At 40.0% G+C, this 20,347-nt stretch overlaps 1 protein-coding gene across 2 annotated transcripts in view; it reads right to left on the bottom strand.

Moving 5' to 3' along the window:
- CTNNA3 (catenin alpha 3) overlaps nt 1-20,347 on the bottom strand; it is a 413,367-nt gene that overhangs the window by 156,597 nt on the left and 236,423 nt on the right. For both annotated transcript variants that reach the window (XM_033066154.1, XM_033066155.2), the window contains exon 9: nt 17,363-17,515. In XM_033066154.1, coding sequence (XP_032922045.1) covers nt 17,363-17,515 — 153 coding nt within the window. The remainder of the gene's footprint in view (nt 1-17,362; nt 17,516-20,347) is intronic.

Raw genomic sequence — 20,347 nt, 5'->3', positions numbered from 1 at the left:
GGTCCTCGCTGCGAACGACAGAGCGGCTTATCTATGGACAAAAACCGAAATATTTGCCAACACCCAGAGATGCGGCTTATACTCAGTGCGGCTTGTATTCGTGAATTTACTGTATATGAATTCTCCCTGGCAGTGGGAATTAAAAAGGCCTGAAGGAGGATGGTGCACAAATGGATACAAGAACAGCCCAGCAATCCACTGAGGTAGAGGTTAATCCTGAATAATCGCAGTTCGGACAGTATTTGATTTGCAGGAGAGCAACTGAATACCGAGCTGAGGAATAACATTTGAATTCCAGCATTACAGCAGCCAGTATAGCTTTCAATATGAATTATATATTCTGTGTAAACTGATTAGAACTGTTAGCCTGCTCTCTTCAAACCACAAATGGAAAAACGCACTCATGTAGTCTCTGCTTCTAATTTTGTGGAACAGAAATATCTTCTACAGGCTTTTTATGTGCTCTCAGTTTCTACCACTAGCTTTATTCATGAAGCCTTAAGAAGTCTTTTGAGGAAAATGACTGTTCACACAAAAACGAGCCATGAAAAAAATACAAAGGTCAACATTAAATGATGACTCTATACTTTTTCAAGGAAAAACCGATAATGATGTGTGTATGTATGTCTTCCAGTAATGCTGCATTTTATATGCATTTATGATTACTATGTGCATTTTTATGGGCTTAATAAAACTTAGACTACAGTATTTGGTTATAGTGAAAAAACACACTCTTGTGGACTAAAAACTTACCTTCAGTGGGCAATAAAGTAATAACACAATGTTGCTTGTTTTCCAATCCATTTTCTACCATAAAACTTAACTTCTTTCCAGATCAAGTCAAGTGGCTATATCTCAGCTGAAAAGTTACACTCTTACCTTTTATTAGCTTTTACTTTTGTGGAGAAAAAGTTACAAACTCTACTCACACCCGCATTTGACATGTATTATGCTGTTTTCCCTGCCTCTTTTAGTTTTTCATCTTCCACTCTTTCAGAAAGACTCTTGGATCTGCTAATTTAACTACAGAATGGGACTACACACCTGCAAGCCTCTTCACTCACCTTTTGGTTTCTTTTATGCTTCTGTTAATTTTGCCTGTCTCCACCGCCTTCCATTTTCTGCAGAGCTGAGTTACCCAGTACTGCATTACTGCCTAACCCACTGCTGATTTGACAAAATTAGCTCAACCTACTACATCTGAGGCTTATCACTGCCCCCCAGGTGTTACCAAGGACCTGGGCAAGATGGTTCAAACAGCTCAGGGTATTTTGTAACCTCAACTGCCTCCCACCAGGCATGTCCAAGATACTGCTTGTGTAATGTTGAGGGTTATTTTTCCTAACAGCGTAACTGCAACTGGCTTATTTCAAGTTCCATGTGCTCAGACAAGTCTTATCTCATACAAGTTCATCTAGGAGACTGCTTTGATGAATTAGGCCTCAACGAAAATGAAAATAGGTAATACACACACTTTGAGACAAACACAGCACACGTGGAAAAAGAATTCTGCCCAGTAAAATTCCAGAAACCATTTCCTTGTCGATAAAGGTGTCAGGCCTGATGCAGAAGCCCCATTAGGCTTTCTCTCACTGCTTTAGGTCACAGTTAAATTTGAAGAGTTCAGGTAAGGATTCCCTCTCTCGACTCTGAGCTCTGGTTACAATCAACAACAAATATTGTATTTCTATTATATTCATGCTCTGGTAAGCTAGCTGAAGACTCCAGTAAAACAGAAACTGCCTGTAGTTCTGACCTGTCTAATGATCTCTCCAAAAAATGTCCCATCTGCACCAGCACCAACCTTAATCCACTGCAGTAACTGTGAAGTGGCCTCTGATCCCAGAAGACAGCTCCTTCCACAGACTGTACAGCAAGTGAAAGCTCTAACTACTTGATGAAACCTCCCCCTCAGCACCATTTACTGGAGTGTTAGCTGCAGGGGGCTTTCCACAAGTATGCTGTATATTAAACTAGAAGAAAGCAGGCTTCTCAAAAGGATAAAGTGGTTTTTCCAATTCTGTAATCACATAACGTTCTCCTTATCTCAGCTTCAAAACAAGGCAAATAAAACAGCAGTTACCCATGGAGCAAGAGGACACCAGTCACACACAGAATTAGCCAATTCCTTAAAACAACCAAGAGAAGGAGTAATCACAGTTCCCTGCCAAAAACCACAGCTCTTGAAGGCACGAGGCACATACAAGTGCTGATAAACAGATTAATTAACTGCCCCTGTCTGGCAGGAGTAAGATGTATCACCAGTGCAACTCAGTAAGGATCAGGATGGCTCAAACAGTTCTCAAAACTGCATGAAACCCTCCACTTCCTGCACTTCAGTAAAAAAGAGGAAAATACAACACATACAATAAACTATCAATAGAAAATTCAAAAATTCAGGCCTTTTTGATCTATGAAGCACAGGCATGACTCAAACATATGCATGAATATATCCTTATATGTTTTCTTATTGCTCGTTAGTCAAATACTCCAGGAAAAAAAAAAAAAAAAAAGGAAAAAAATAAAGGTCATATAGCTTTCAATATTCTGCCAGTGGCAATATCTGAAACTCAGCATCCTGAAAGCCTTCCCAGAGCAAGTACAAGTCCATCTCCCCATTTAAAAGACAAAACGTACTGAAAAAAGCAAGTCGGAGCCTAAGGCAGTTTATGCCATGTAGAACCACCAAGCCCTCCCACTCCCCACAAGTACACACCACGTGTATTTAAAAGAACTCCTTTAAAGCAGTAGCTTTTCAGGAGAAAACCAACCCCACTTCCAAAGCTTATCACAAGTCAGTTCTCTCTTGCAGTACTCCTGGAATCTCTCTCCAAGCCAAGTGGCTCCCTCCAACCTCTGGAAAATACTTGTCTATCGTTGTCCTGCTACCACTCAATAGGACTCAAAAAAGCCATAAGCAGAGGATTACTGTAACACACCATCCCCAAACAGCTTTAAAGTCAAGGACCAGGTTAAAAACGAAGCCTCAATAGAGACCCAAACACCACCGCACACCGAGCTGCTCATCCCTCACCCCAACGGACGCCATTTTTTGTCCAAGAACTGAGACTGAAAGTTTTGTGACTCAAGGGAAAAAACCTACTACATTGTTTTTTGTACTTTACAACTTATGCTGCACCAAGATAGTCTTTAAAGCAGCAAGGCCACCAAAGCTCCCCGGTTTCAAAAGAGAAAAACATTTTGAAGTATACGAAAAAAGCAGAAAACTCACAGCTGTGGGTGGTTTTAGACGCCCTCCCTGCCTGCGCCGCTTCCCCTCAGCACCGGCAGCCGGCATGGCAGGACTCTGGCAGCTAAAAATGCGGAATTCTGATAGATAAACTGACGGAATTCCAGCAGCAGGGACAACGGCACTGCACCGCCAGGTCACCGAAACAGTGGCGGCATTGCACCTTCAGCACTCCGCTTGAGAGCTCCATGCTGGGACACGCAGCAGAAGCCGGCCGCACCGGCAGACACCCCCTGCTCCAAACCTTCCAGAAGCAGGTGGGGCGGACACAGCGGTGAGCGGCTGCAACTGGGGCCTCATTGCACACAGCTGTGTATGTGAGGGTCCCATCGCTCACAGCTCTGTGTGTGAGTGAGGTCCCTCGCTCACAGCTCTGTGTGTGTTTGTGTGTGTGTCCATCGCTCACAGCTCTGTGTGTGAGTGAGGTCCCTCGCTCACAGCTCTGTGTGTGCTTGTGTGTGTGTCCCATCGCTCACGGCTCTGTGTGTGTGTGGGTCCCATCGCTCACAGCTCTGTGTGTGTTTGTGTGTGTGTCCCGTCACTCACAGCTCTATGTGTGTGTGTGGGTCCCATCGCTCACAGCTCTGTGTGTTTGTGCGTGTGTCCCGTCAGTCACAGCCCTGCAGCCCAAACTCACACAGAAAGTTGTCCAGACTGCAAACTGCAGATCGCGTGCAGTCTGAAGCAGCAGTGTGGGCTCACCCAAAAGTGTGTGCACAGAATTTGAACAGCAGCAATTTGATCATACTGAGTTCACAGAAAAACTCCTAGGAGCGTCTATCTTGGTTACAGTACACCAGCCTTGAAAAGAGGCAAATTAATTGACTGTTCCTGGCTGCACAGCTCTGCCCTGAGGAGAAATGATCCTCACGCACAGCAGACACCTGTCCAAGAGCAACCAAAGACATGCAGGAGTCACATTTCAAAGGAAACAAATCTCTGTGCAAGGAAGTATAGAATTTAAATCTACAAACTATTCCTGGTTAATTAAGCTAAATGTCAGAATCTGCTGATCTAAACTTCCCATCCCACAAGTTCTGGGATACGGCTGCTACTGTCCTCTCCCCTCAGTGCCTCAGCTGGGTAAAGGAGTGTACTAGTGTGACAGAACAGCTCAGATAAAGAAAGCATGTCTGCACAGCTTAGTTCTGTCTTGCTGAGCCCAGCAAGGAGGTTCCTTACACCTAGCACAACCAGCCTGTATTCTTCAAAAGGATTTAGAAATTTGTCATGAACTCAGTATTTTGAATACTAGGCTAACAGTTATTAAAAAGCTATTTAATGCAATGATGTTAAAATGTGAGCCATGTGAATTCCTTGGAAGTAACTAACTGACATTATCACATATTGCTCAAGTTTGATGTTCAGATTCTTTTAATAAACTTCTGCAAAAGATGAATAAAACCAAAGGGCAATACCAAGCAGGATATTCCTTTTGTCTCAGCCAAGCTGTCATAAACAAAAACATATCCAACTTCCCTGATAAACAACAATCGTTTGCCCTCCTTGTAATCAGAAATTCTAGTCCATTCCTTCCCACAGTGTTTTCTGATAATCTCCGAACTTTCTTCCCCCAGCCACTCTTAAAAAAATATATATATTTATGCTGTTATGCCTGTATTATAAAAGAATTTGTCCTACTTTTTGCTTTGTCTCAAATACAAGATACAACATAGCTCCTCTAGGTATTGTGTACAAACTGGATTTCAGAACAAAAATGTTTATCAGCTATTTCAATGTATCTAGAAATTCATGTTATGAAGTACAGTCTTGTAAAAAGCACACAGGCAGTGGCAGAAAAATACTGCTTCAAAAGCCATTTGCCAGCAGTAAAATATGCAGAAAGACTCCTAGAGAGGTGGTTAAATTGAGCAAGCCAAATTGTTGCCCAATCATCAGGAAAATACTCACAAAATCCTGGAGCGCTTTGGGTTGAAAGGGATCATCCAGTGCCACCCCCTGCATGGGCAGGGACACTTCCCACCAGGCCAGGCTGCTCCAAGCCTGCTCCAGCCTGGCCTTGGACACTGCCAGGGATGCAGGGGCAGCCACAGCTGCTCTGGGCACCCTGTGCCAGAGCCTCAGCAATTTCTTCCTCCTACTGAATCTAAACTTACCCTCCTTCAGTTTAAAACTGTGAAGAATAATCTTCCTCCTTTAACAATTATCACAGCATTCATATTCCAAATGAAAAACATAAAAATGAGCTAGCAAACCCTAACAAATGAACAGAGAGACTTGTTTGGTATTTGAGAAGCAGAAGCTTTAGTAAAATGATGTTAATATTTTGATGATGAGTGCCTTTTTTGCCACCTTTGGAATTACTCTGTTACAGCTGACTGGCTCATTACAGATCAATGTATCAAAATGATGAGGCTTCTGGGGATATAATGGAATCACAATTAGCACAATTTCTAATTTTCTGATGAACTCCTAAATCTGGTATCTGCAGTAATAAAAGGCAAAGAGTCAGTACCAATGCACTTCTGTCAGCTCTCTGTACAGTATCACCACAGATGTTAACCACTGTATCCTGCTGGGGACATTTCCCTCTGGAGCTCCCCTAACTCCAGCACTCTGCACGAGGTGCTGGACATTTCCAGCTGCTGAAATATGCCCCTTAGACACAAAGTCTGATAAATCTTTCGGTTGTTTATCTTTTGTTCTCTTGCTTCACACTTATGCAATAAAGGCTGTGATTAAGAGGATTAGTGAAAATGTCAGCATTTATCACTTGAAGTTCAATCAGTAATAGGAAAGTTGGACCTTACTTGATTACACAGAGGTGCAAAAATCCTTGCATTATTAATTCAGGACTTGCTGCCAAATGCTAGAACTCTGTGAGGCCCTAAACAGCAAGGTTCAAAGTCTTAAGACTTATGTACACTTACAAGTACATGCCTGACTTTAACCAAATTTTATTGAATTGATTTTCTTAATTCACTGTTTTGGCCACATTAGCTCTCCACTTATGATCTATCAGCTCCAAAACATCCAGAAACAAGCTAGCTGTCTTTAAAGGCCTCCTTCCCTCTGCCTGCCACCTCTCAATTACTATTGCCAGACTGCTTCCATTAGAACAGTATATATTTTCTTGCATTTAAAGAATTTGTGTATCATTCCTGTGCTGCCTTTAATTTTAGAAGTAATTCCACACAGCCCTTCCCCTCAAACCATTACCATATTTAGGTAAACCACCTTTACCTGTTGCAGGGTCTCTGCAAACACCCACCCAACTCGAACACTACCTGGCAGCAGAGGGTTTTAGCTGCCCCAGGGCCCTCACATCCTCCTGCCAAGCAGGTCAGTTTGCTAAAGGACTCACTGAAATGAGAAAGCTGGGGTTTACATCCAACTCTAGGGCTTACAGCCACTGCATTCCTGTTTCAGACATCAAAAGTTTGATTTTTAAACAGCTGCAGAAAAAAAAAAAAAAGTATCTCTAAGTAAATGAGGTAGCACTTTTTTCCCCTCCTTTTTTTGATTTTGTAGTTAGATTAGTATTGTTAATCACAGGCTTGCTAAAACTAGCAAAGTCGGCAGTGAGGCTACTCAGTGGATCCACGGAAGACTTTGGACTTAAGTGTCTCTCCTGAAAGTGAGGAAGTCAGACAGCAACAAGGGCAGCTCAAGTGGGGAATCCCAATCACACAGACTGAGCATGCACAAAAATTAGCAAACTAAAACTATGTGGTTTTCCTCTCAAAAACAAAGCATTAGCTTACTAACTGAGAGTAAAAAAAGTAATGTGTGACAAGAGAGGAGGGTTAATTAATATAGTAATGTAATGAAAATCCACTTCCCATTCATAAATATTGATCGTGCTCAGAAGAGCTTATTTACAAAAATGACATCCCAATCTGCTGACAGATATTCTATTGCCAAAATGCTGACCACTGTTCTGCATCCACATCTCCCTATGCTAACTGCTCCACAGTCCGATGCTCTCCGAAGCAGAAAGCCGCACTGAAGTTCTGTGCCTGCAGATCCCATTGTGCAGAGGGACCCTGTATCCTCAGCACAGCTGCTGTGCACACTTCTGTACATGACTAACAGACAAACCGTACCACAAAAATACATATGAGGATACGTATATTCTACAGCTTACAGTCTTCAACTGCTATTTTGACATATATGATCATGTGACTGGAAGAATATTGTGGGTGAAAGAAGAAGAGTGAGAGCAAAACAACGGCAAAAAAATTACAAGCCCTGGACTTGGATCTTACATCTGGAGATGAAAACCCTTAGCACTGAAGAAACTGAAACTAAAAACTTCCATATAACAGGATTCATGCTTCTTGTCTTCTGATTATACTCCAAAGGAGAATGATAAAAGATTTTGCTCTCTTCTGATATTGTGAAAGTTAATAAAGATGTTCCAGCAATCCGTCAGTTTGACCTCTACACATGCAGTTTTGAAGTTTCACCATTGTCAGAAGTAGTTTTGTTTTTCAATTCTCAGTAAAATCAATATTAAAAAGAGGCAATAAAGGATTAAAACGTTATTTTTGTGTTTACTAGTCTGGTATTAAAACTGATAGAAGCAGAATAAGTGCTGAGAATACTCAATTCCCAATTGTCTTTGAAGGTGGAAGAAAGAAACCAGAGTCTTCCAACTGACAGGACTTTGTACATGCAGTACTTTGATATATAAGGCAAAATTAAAGGATTGTTAAATCCATTTTAGATTAAGCTGCTATCTGACAGGAAACTATGTAAGTGTATATCAGGGGGGTTGCTGGTTTTCAGAGTTCAAGTAGTTTCATTTCCATGGACCTTAAGTCCAAGTAAAAGCTGAGTTCAGATTGTAAAAGTAACAGCTGTCACAGGCTGCTTCAAAGTTGGTTGTTGCACACTCAGGGAAGAACAAGAGTGAGATGATTTGTTTACGATGTTTTTGTTGCATCTTCCAGACCTATGGAAAGTTGTTCCCAACCCAATTTTCCGGGTCACTATATTTAAAATTTGACATAGAAAGATGTAACAAATTACATACAAAATCAGACAAGGTGGCAAATAAGAGCTATCATCTTTTAGATGCCTGCCAATAAAACAGATTGAAGTGAGAGAGTTTTCTCATTGTACTTACAGAGAAATATTTACTGTTTGTATAGAAAATAATAAGCAGCCTGTTAGATTTTGCAGATTCCATATTAAAATTGACTTTTGGCAGAGCAGGTTTCTGCAAGAGGCAGACATAGAGAGCTTTAGTTCAAGAGCCAGTGGCTGTGTTTTACCTTTTGGGAGAAAGGAAGAGTTCTCTTGAGCATGCTTATTAATTTCTTGTCAATATTACTTTTGGTTACCAGATACTTACTATTATTTCCACTGTCCTCAGTTTTGCAAAGATTTTGCAAATGAACTGCAAATGCTGGAAAAGTTTCGTTTTACCATTTTAAAGTTCTTCCACATTGTTTGCCAAAATGGCATTGTAATTCTAATAGCATTGAATGAAAAACCATTTTTAATCTATGTATATCTAAAACCTTGATTTCCTCATAGAAATAGGAACAATATGCATTTTTATAACTCAAAAACTTTTCTCCTTTACAACTTTTAACTTAATTTTTTTAAAATGCTCTCTTAAGGAGAATTCACCTTCAACAGATGTGCATTTTCTGCACTGGAAATCTCTGTATTAACTTGCAAATGGGCTTTTTGAGCAACACTCAGTGTCCTGCTCAGCTCTGCTGCTCTGTATCTACACATCCCAACACTGATGCACTTGAACATATGTGCTGTTTGTTACTGTCCCTTGTTTGTAGTCCCAGAAGCCAGCATTGTACAGGCAAACAAGAAAAACACACTGGCAAGAATCAGGCCACAGGCTAAGGTGTCAAATGTATGTATCAGCAGATCTGAAGTTAGTACTATTCAATCAAACTACAGGAAAAGGTAAATTGGTGCACCGGGAGAAGGGATGAAGAACACAAAGTTCACTTCATCATCACCCCCACTTCTATTAAATCTCTGCCTCTGCTTGGTATAGCTGACTTTTACACACCGCAATGGGAGATTTGCATCTGTGCCAAGAGAAAAGATAATCAGAGGTTTCTTCCCTGCTCCCATCAAATTCCTTTTTTAATCTCCAGTTCAGGCAGCCTACCACTCCTCCTCTCAGGAAACATTACATCTCAGTGATGGATCAGCTCAGGAGAACAGTCTGTCAGCTTCCCCAAACAAGAAACTGCCACTTGCACAGGCCCTGCTTTTCTCCCCCTGTAGATGTGACATTTCAGTCTTCTTGTTACCTATGTTTTGTTCACTGTTACATACTTGTTATCTCAAGGGCAGAATTTGCTTTGGTCTTTGGTAGAAGTGAGCCAGAGGCCACAACAATCCAGTAACTAAAAACCGGTGTATGTTATAGGGGACTAGAAAGTACACCTGGGTCCCTTAAAGCTTTTCATTATTATTTTGCCTTCATTTTCATAATTTAAAATAGTGTTTATATTCAGAAATAATTTTGAAATGTCTTAGAAAACTCTTTGAAAATGTTTCCATGCAATCAAGTATTTCAACTGGATTTGCAATTTAATTGCAACATTTAAAATGAAAAAGTATTTCAAAACAAAACCTAAATGCATCAAATCTCAAAGTACAGTAATTTCACAATTATAAGCCGGACTTCCAGGTGTTGGCAATTGTCTTGGGTTACAATACAGAGTGTGATAAAAGGTATCTATTATATCACCATCTGTTGGGGGTGGGGTCAATGATCCTTATCTCTGCGGGAGATGTTCTGCTAATGGGCCACCCATTGAAACCAGGTGGGGTATTGTTCTTTATCTTTTCACAACCCATCCTTCCTCCAGGGAGTCATCTTCTGCTAATGGCCCATTGAGTCCCACTGTGTGACTGATAAAATTGCTTCATCCCATCGGAAGTTACTCCAGCCAGGGGGAAGAGCCCAACATTTCTTACCAAGATAAAAACAGAGGTTTTGGGACACTAAGGGAGCCCCTTCTCCACTGGACTCCAGAGGAAAACCAGATTTCTCCACATCACCACTGGACCTCCAGAGGGAAACTGCACCTTCTACAGCAGCACTGCTCCAACTGAACCACATCTGTCACTGCAAGAAGACTGCAACCATCATTTAATGGGACTGCTAGCAACACTCTGCCTGACGGGGTGTCAGGTTGTACTCTGAGTTTGGAGTTTGTTTCTTTGTAGTACTGTATTTCTATTTTAATTTCCCTAGTAAAGAACTGTTATTCCTAATTCCCATATTTTTGCCTGAAAGCCCCTTGATTTCAAAATTATTATAATTTGGAGGGAGTGGGGTTACATTCTCCATTTCAAAGAGAAGCGCTTGCTTTTCTCAGCAGACACCTGTCCTCCAAACTAAAACAGCAACTTTTCATTCTTTGTCCATATATAAGCCGCACCTGATTATAAGCCGCACTTCTGGGTTCGGACCAAAATTTTAGTCAAAATGGTGCGGCTTATAATCGTGAAATTACTGTACTTAATCTTCATATTTTGAAATATTTTTTCAAAATTACTGCATTTTAGTATGGAATTCCCATTAATTACAAGCATTTTCTTCAAAAAACCAAATCATGGAAGTTTTTTTTAATCCAAGGCTGACAAACAGACTTACACTACAGAGAGAATCTTAACCCAAATATTTTTTCATCTTGTAATATATTGTAGACGTTTTTTTCAATGTTACATAATCAATATTCAGACTTAGAAGGATTTGATGCAGTATATGAGGAACATAAGGCACTGCAGCCTAAAATAACCTCCATCAGAAGAATGTTTAACATGACCCCTGGTGCTCATCAAAATCCTTCAGCAGCTGAGTATTCATTTCATATGTGGGAAGTGTCCAATACCATAGCCAAAGTGGGCAGTTAAATGTGGTTTTGGGGCTCTTTTTACTATGTAACTAGGACTATTCTGCTTTCTCCACATAACCGAACACACCATTCACATTTAAATCTGAGAAACTGCTGTGTGCAATTACTGTGCAGCTATGACAGTGCCAAGATTGTAACCACAGGATCTCAAATCCTTTGCCACTGTCTGAGCTTTTCCAAGACTAGTGCTGGCCACAAAGCCCCAGCTGATGCTCCTGGGAAGTGTGGCTGACACCCCAAGCCTGTGCACCTTTTACCAGCTGGTAGAACCTCCCAGCTTAAGAGCACAGAGTAGTTAATGAACTCAGCAGAGAGAAAACCTAAGAACATACGAAAGAAGATATTTAGTTGCTACTGCCTCTGGAAATATTATTGCCCCAAAACTGGGATGGTGTTCAGTCTTTCCATCTCACTGATGTCTTGTACCTCACTGAATTTATCTGCATGCTTCTGAATTGTATTAGTTTGTCATGTCTGAAATCAATTTCTGAAGGAAGGCCTATAACTTCCAAATGCTAATTCAGAAGGGAGATCGCTAAGAGATCTCACTGCTCAAACCAATTTACAGAGGTCACTGCCCTATGAGGATACTGTTTGTTTCTTAAATTCCAGTATGAACAGTGAGTCAGTGACACAGCAATTTAGCTTAGCTCACTTAACATTTCCTATTCAAAGAGGGGGAAAGAAGTATCTTCTTTCTCAAGGCTTGTTGTTTCTATTAGAGATTTCTCCATTTTCAGATGAAAACAGAAACTGCAGAAAATCTCTTGATATTTTAAGCAGTACTTCTAATTTCCATTCCAAATTCACTGTTGGATTAACCTTTGTCAGAAGGTGAACCTCTGTTTTTATAATACTCAACTCAGTCTATTGTGTTTATACACAAAACACTTCATAATCTCCTCTTCAAGCATCCTTGATCTTTTAAAAACAGATTCAAAAACTGCCCTCAAATACAGGATATGCCTCATTAAAACTGCTGTACAAAGCATAAGAAAATGCAACATAATGCATGTCTCAAAATAGACCAGCAGTCAGCTCTCAAGATACAAATCAAATCACTCCTGTCATCTAAAAATTAGGCATCCACACTAATAATTTAGTCAAAGAAGAAACAGGCACTTAATGTAATCAAGAGAAAGCTTCAGAAAATCTTTATCTTAGGTTAAGAGTCAATTGGGTATATAAGGTTTTGAATTGAAAAAAGACCAATACAATAAAAGCTCAGAATACTTGCTTGAATTTAACATTGAAAAATGACAAAACAAGCAAAACTGAGGAGTGATACTGGTGGGTGAGGAGTACAGCCTGTATTATTAGTACAGGTTTTAAACTGAGCACATAAGAAAATGCTTCAACTGGAAATAACACAAATATCACTCTCTTGTTTTACTTAAAAATGGACTTACTGCCTAGTCATGTAACATCAAAAGCATTTTATTATTATCATCACTGGACTTGCTTGCTGCAATAATGAAGTCCTTTCTTATATGACTGGAGATCTGGCTACTCTTTGTGGTCCAGATTCAGAAACTTATTTCATAAATTTCTGCAATCAAATGAAATATTGTGACAGGAAAATTAAACACTGATGGTTTAATCAATATGGCAACAGCATATTTATAGCTGAGCCACAGAACAACATCAACAAAGGATATATGACAGTAGGCAATACCACTGTGCTGATTCAAATTATTGCTCACTCATTACTTTGAGAATGGAATCTCATCCCTTTTCATATGTTGTTCTGCCTTCACTTTCAAATTACTATGATCAAATTCAACTTTGGTGCAACACTAACATCATCAGCCCAGCTCAACCACTGCTCTGAAGCCTGCCAAGTGTGTGGAACATGTTCAGCTGGAACACTGACAGGATAGAGCTGAAACACTGCTTTTTATAGAAGACTCACTGAAGCGGAACTTGTGATTGGAGTCAGGAAAACCTAAAATTTTGCTAAAAGCACTTTTTCCTTAATTTGGAGAGAATTAAACTTCAGCATTCATTACACAGGTGATTTCACAGCACATATCTTCAAGTGCAACAAGTTGCCTTTATAAAATGAAATAGTCATAAGTCTTTTTTATGCCATAAATATCTTGGAATGGCAGGAATGGACACCTCTGTTTTCATACAGGAAAGCAGGGGAAGAATGAAAGATCTGGACTACTGACTGTACTGTGTGTGAGATCCAGGCATGTGATGCCAGACTCCTCCAAGAATTAGGGTGTAATTCACTGAGTAACCAGTGAATTCCCTGGTGATTCAGACAGATGAGCATCACTTGTTTCAGCCTCGGGAACAAATCAGCAGGAAATTGGGAGAAAGCTGTGAGCCAGGAATTTCCTTTTGGTCACAGTGTCTGCGTTAACTTTTTATAAGTTTTATTTACATATGTTTTAACAAGTTATTTGGAGCAGTAAATAAAACTACTAATGAATATTTGCAAAAGGATGTCATGGTACTAGATGACCAAATGGTAACAGATGAAAGTCAGTCTAGAGTGATTAAAAAAGGAGTCATTTTGTGAGGAAATAGCGAATAGTTTCTGTAATTCTATGAAATATCGTTAATGTATTGATTACCATGTACAGTTCTGCCCTCCCACCTCATGGGCTGCAGGTGCTGGAAAAGGTACAGGGAAGGGAGCAAGCTGATTTTTTGGTGGCTTCTAAATAAGGAATTTTTTTAAAGATGAGAAATACTTTGAAAACAATAAAAAAAAATGAAAGAGTAAGTGGCATGGAGAAGGAAAATGGGGACTGGTGTTCATTTTCTCTTCTGATATCAGAATTCAGAGACAGCAGAAGAAAAGATCATGTGGGGGTTTCACAGACACTTCTCTACACAACACAGTCAGGGTGTCAGTCTTTACCACAGGATGTTCAAGACATCAAAGGTGTGCAGTGGGCTCCGACCCACACCTGGACTGCTTCACAGGCAGAAACAAAGCACACTGTGAAAGCAAATGGGTTTTTTCCTGAGCTTTTGTACCCTAGTCAAAACACAGGGATTGCCAGCACCTGAGCTGGTTTTCACCTCTCAAAGCTTACAACAGCTCTGCTGTGTGCATGTCCCACAAAGGCTACCTGCAGCTGACAGAAGAAAACACCCTTTTTTAATCTGCTAAACAAGGTATTGTACATTTAACAATATGGGCTGTCTTGCTTGCATCACTGGCCCTTGCTCTATCATCTGATGCCCACAAGTCACCCAACTCCCTGGGTGTCACAACTACACCTAGAGGGTAAAACACTGATTTCATAGTCACATTTCAAAAGCCTGGTATGTCATTTCCCTTACCACCAGCCTTCTCGGGTGCAATTACTTTTCTATGCCCTTTTTTACAACATTTTTCTAAGTTGTGTGGCTTTTAAAATGTTGAACTACACCTGTTGTCTCTTAGTATTCCATAGCCAGGTACATGGCAGCCATGATGTGGCATTTCAATACATAAATTATTTTCAGTAGCAGAGATGAAGTCCATTTCTGCAATAGTACACATGACTGGCTTTCGGAGTTGTATTTCACAGCTTCAAAGTTGTAAGGGAATTTGTTGGGTCTTGTATCAGTGCAGGAGACAAACAGCAAAGGAAAGAACATGAGGCCTTCCCTGCAAACATGCAGATCATACCTCATGTTTAAGAACCCCCAAATGAAATAAAACAATGCTTGGCAACTTTCTCCTAGGTGACGGGAATTTTATATGGATTGCATCTTGAATTAACCTGTCATCCAACTCCAAATCTCACAGAGAGCAGACAACCACGCCATGGAACACATCCCACAGGGGACAAGTGATACATTAGGATTTTCACTGAGAAACAAATTCTGGGATAAATAAAGGGATAATAGAAATAGCAAGGATTCAAAGGCAGCTCATCTCCTTTTATCTGTCCTGCCCTTCTGGCACAATCAGGCTCCCTGCTTTGCGTAGCACTGTCAGCCAACCTGATTTCTACAGCACAGGCATTATCCATGGCCCCATGCTCAGCTCCAAGCATCTTTGCCACGTCTCAGTTCTGAGGTATGTGTATGTTGAAGTACATATGCTTCTGAAAACCACAACTTATCAGATCCAAGTCTGTCTATACCATTTTCCTTTAGAAATTAAAGCATCAATTTAAAAATACATACATTCTCAGCTTAACATGGTTTAGGCCACTAAAACTCAAATATGCTTTCAGTTGGAACTGCTCTAATGTATTTAAATTTAATTGGTATTAAACATTCCCCAAAACAGCTGCCATATTTCTCTCTTACATTATGTCTTTGGAAATGATTGAATTTTTCTTAAAAATGAGAAATCTGTTTATCTCCACAAAGCCCCTTTGTGGACACTTGCTTAGCTGTTAATGTTCTTTTATTTTTGTTCTCTTTCACCTCAGATGGGCTCACAGTTGATGGATGCAGTACAACTACCACCTATTTAATCTGCTGGAGAGTTTAGCAGTTGATAAATATAGTTTATCAAAAAGCCATCGATCAAGATCTGGCTTAGAGATACTGGTAAGGGCATTAAATCAATGTAAGCAACTTTTAAATGAAATATTTAGGTCTACTAGATATCCAGAAGATAACATGAAGTAAAAGTTTGAAGTTACTGTAGTTAATTTTCAATAGCAGCCCATGATATAACCCCCAGTAAAGAGACATTTGGAACAACTAATTCAACAATAGGAGGTGGCACTGTGTGCACTCTCTCTTTGGAAGTAAGTTTTCTTTACTGTAGGCAGCACATTGAGTCACAACAGAAATATAAATATAAATAAGTACACACATATAAATATAAATATGTATTCACACATGCAGCAAGATCAGTCTGTGGATTTTCTAGGCAGTGAATCTGTGCAGCCATCAGTCTCTCCAGTCACACACCCACACTCATGGCCAGCTAGTCCTTGCATTTGGGATACAAATTCACACCCATGAAAGGAAACAAATACTGGATTTTAAGTTTATATCCTCTAAAATGAATCATGATTTGGGTATTTCAGCTGGACTCAGAAATTCAGTCAAGTTATTTGATCATCAGTGATCACCTGTTCTTTCTAAAAATGAAGTCACTTCAGGATGGCTGAGCTTCAGTATTAAAAATCAGAAGAGTTTGCAGCTTTGAGTCTGTGTTTCAGCTGTCAATTGATTTTGCAGTACTGTCAAAATCAGATACTCTTGTAAATCAAATAACAACTATTCTTATTCTTAATCCCATGACCATGAAGAGAAATGTGATTGCAACACCCTACTTTTACTTTAGCTCTTTACCTATTTTTCTTTCATTATCTCTAGATCACTCAAGGTTAATTAATAATTCTGAGCCAAACAGTTTGCCTAAGTAAATTTTCAGCTGCAGAATGAATTCATTGATTTTTTCCCATTTTTGCATTACTGCACACAAAAGCACCAGAAGCTAAAAAACCCCACAAAAATCACTAATGCAATCCTTCCAAGCACTTGAGATAATATTGCTGTCAATTTTTTACTTTAGTGTTCCAGCAGTGTTGCAAGCTCCACTTCAAATGAGTTTAGGTCAGTGCATATTTAGCTACATTTGCAGGACTGAATGTCTAACACAGGAAAATCTCCCCCCAGTTGTATTTGCAGATCTCTTAGAGCTGAAGAATAATAATTCATAAGCACTAAGGAAGCACATCCTTTAGAAATTAATCCCAGTCTCCAGTGTATGCAGGAGGTTCATTCATCATCCAGGCAGGAGCTGGGCTCCTGATGCTTGTGGGTCCTTTCCAACTGGGAACATTCAATGATTGTGCCAGTGGGCTCCTGGCTCTAGGCTGTGTCAAAGCCCCACTGCCCCTCAGCAGATCACTGCACAGCTCACAGACTTCCCAAGGGACAAAGCCGGCAAACAACTGGCACTACCAAGGTGGCTCCTGGACTTTGGGCAGGAGGATCCTGAACACTGCGAGCTAACACTCCCAGAAACATGTATTTAGTCAAGTTCTCACTGAATACCTCAGTGGATAGGCTTACACTGATTTCTCAAATTACAATTCCACACCATCTCATTTCTATGCAATGAAATGCTAGGCAAGCACAAAGCCCTCTGTCTTACTACATACCACTAGAGGAAAATTGAGTACATTTACCCAAAGCCACTTACTTATTCTTTGCTGAAATGCCAGCCCTAAACATTCTTTGATATCTGCCAGCAAAGTGAGTGTTCAGTGGCAAGTTACTTATACCATAAATTCCAGAAAAAGTGCAATTCCATCAAACATACCTCCACAAGCCTGCTGGTATGTTCTCGAAATATAGCAGCATATTCCTTTATTTCTTTCTCTCTTCCATTTTTAGCAGCTTCAATGAGAACTAGCAGTGGAACAGTGGTGTCTAAGAAGGAGTCTGAGATGTGATCTATAATGGCTTTCCGGAGCTGCAAAACAAAGCAGTACATCAGTACCTGCTAATTGGAGTATTCATTAAAGCCTGCTGTAATTATCGGCCATTCCTATTTATAACATTAACACATACACACTGTATTCCTGCATTATTTGCACCAAAGGTCTGAGACCTATGGCAGCTACAAGCTATGTATTACACAGAAAACTGTATTTAATTGTAAGGACAACTTTAATATGCCACTAGGTAAATATGCCTGTAAGTGCTTCTACAGATACATAAAACATTACAACATGTTCTCTTGAAATCAAGGGAGACAAACTAATATTCCCCTTCCTTGATGAATAGGCTAGTTAAGCGATTCCACATCTGAAAAATTAGCCCAGACCTCATACCTCCTGGGTATTCTCCCTTGTAATTCAGATGCCAAGGGAGTAGGCTTTTTAATTTTACAAAGAAAATATTAATTCAATCATGTTTGTACTCACAAAATAGCTACATCCCATGATTTCATAATTGCAAAATTACCTAAGTACAGTAATTTCACGACTATAAGGTGCACTGGATTATAAGGCGCACCTCCGGGTGTCGGCAAATTTCCGAACTTTGTCCATATATAAGGAGCACTGGACTATAAGGCGCACTTTTTTTTTTGCAGCGAAGATTTGCATGCAAAATAACGAATTAGTAACGGAATCGCGCGATCGCAGGGTTTACTGGCAGGTGCTCAATTTGCAAACATTTCTCACAGATGGGCGTAGCCTTTAAACACAGCCCCAGGTGCCCTCCCCGTGCCACGGGCCACTCCCACCTGCCCCCAGCGCCATCTGGCATGGCTCGGCTTGCACTTCCAGACTGGCAAATTTCTGAACTTTGTCCATATATAAGATACACCGGACTATAAGGCACACTTCCAGGTTTCGACCACAATTTTAGTCAAAAGGGTGCACCTTACAGTCATGAAATTACTGTATTTTCTTCCTGGGAAAGCCACCGACACGGTCTGGCTTGCAGAATGGCACCTTTCATGGTAATTATGTCAATGAGATTACTGATTGTGCCACCTGAAAATGCATTAATAGAGCAAGAAGATCTATAAATGAGGCTGGAGTTCAATTTTCTCTGCCTAAATTAATTGTTCTTGAACTTCTAACTTAAATTATTAAAGAAGTAAAATATTCTACTGTAAATTACCTGTCTTAAATGAGGCCTCACAGAAGCTTGTAACCAATCACTGGGGCATGACTTCACTTCAGAGGTATTTTGCATGTTACCTACACGTGACTGCTGTTCATTCAGAGCATGCAGCACTACAAACATACCAACTGGAACAATACATGAAATGCAACTTAATTATGGAATGCTCTGAATCTGCTACTCCAAATCCAATATTTCTACAATATATAGAAAAGATACTGATTGGAACAGAAATGGACACTAAATGTTTTTAAGCTCATGACAGCGTTGCCAAAGTAGTTTTCGCTTGGCTTTTTGCTCCAATGTATCTGTGTGCAAACTCAGTAGAAGTAAAGACTACTACCACAAGAAAAATAGAAAGAAAGCACATCCTTTTTGATGCTGCTGTGTTTGTAAGCAGGGCAGTGACCATGCACAGCAGAAAGAATAGTGGAGGAATCCACGGGTTATCAGACAAGATCTGGATGTGAATTCCATCATTAGCTTTGGGATAGCCTCAGCACCTGAAGTCAGCTCTCCTTGACTCACCAGAGGGACAGATCAACCTTCCATACAAACCCACACAATTTATGTCTGGAATGGTTTCTTTGTCTCCTAACCTACTATAGCCTGTCACATTAGGATAGGCTGGCTGGATACACTGTAGGTTCTGCAAAGTAATTTACAAAGACAGAGACACTGGGATTCCAATATAAAATTGGATTTCTTACATTCTCAGCTTTATTCAGGCTGGAATTTTTAAAAAAGGCCCTACTGGAAAGTTTCACTACCAGAAATGAAATACACTGAACATCCAGTCCTGCCAAGTCACCTGCTAAGACTTCTGCTGTAAAGGCTCCACTAAAGAAAACAGATATTCTTCCTGTTTAAAATTAGGTACATGAATGTGACCCTGAAGAGTCACAGTTTAAAAATTAAAGATTTCAATTTACAAAAAACAACAAAAAGTTGAGGAACTATCATATCCATGGCCGATGATTTATTATCTCCAACAAACATTTTGGAGTTCTGCACAGCCCAGACTGCAGGACTTTCACAGCCTTAGCTTGGTGTCACTGCAATAACTTCAGTCACATTTGTGCTGAGTTTGAGACACCCAATTGCAAACCAGCAGCCTAATTTTATCACTCATTGCATAATACTTTGCTATAGGTTTTCACTGGTTTTCTTGGCTTAAATAACCTTTCACACAGAAATTATCATTACTATTTTGTTCTAGGAAATGCTCTATTCTGCAGTTATGCAGCAAATTGCATCTTGAAAAAAAAAACACCACCAAAGATAATGCTGTGTCTTTGCTGAATACAAACAAGTTTGAAAATTTGTTCCTGTTGCAGCTCTGCAAAGGAATACATGAAGCTGACAGTTGCACAGGATGGCTTGTATACCATTAAGGAACAAAGAAATACAACATAGAAAAAGAAGGAAAAGACAAAAGAAAAAAGGAATATCTGAGGCAATATCTGTTTCTTTTCATGCTAATCCTAGCAAGCATTTCTTCCATGACTCAGTAAGTCTGTTTCTGACTCTGGCCACCTGTAAGGCAAAATGCCGAAAGCCAAGTAGCCAGAAGGGAGGTGTATGAACAAAGGACAGCACCAGTAGTGCCAGCACGCAATGCTAGAGAAGTTACTATGCTATAATTAAACTTTTTCTCCTGTTTTTAAGT

Source organism: Catharus ustulatus, chromosome 8 (assembly GCF_009819885.2).
Source record: "Catharus ustulatus isolate bCatUst1 chromosome 8, bCatUst1.pri.v2, whole genome shotgun sequence".
NCBI classification, from domain to species: Eukaryota; Metazoa; Chordata; class Aves; order Passeriformes; family Turdidae; genus Catharus; species Catharus ustulatus.
The sequence above is the reverse complement of the archived record's forward strand: the minus strand, read 5'-3'. Positions and strand labels throughout refer to the sequence as shown.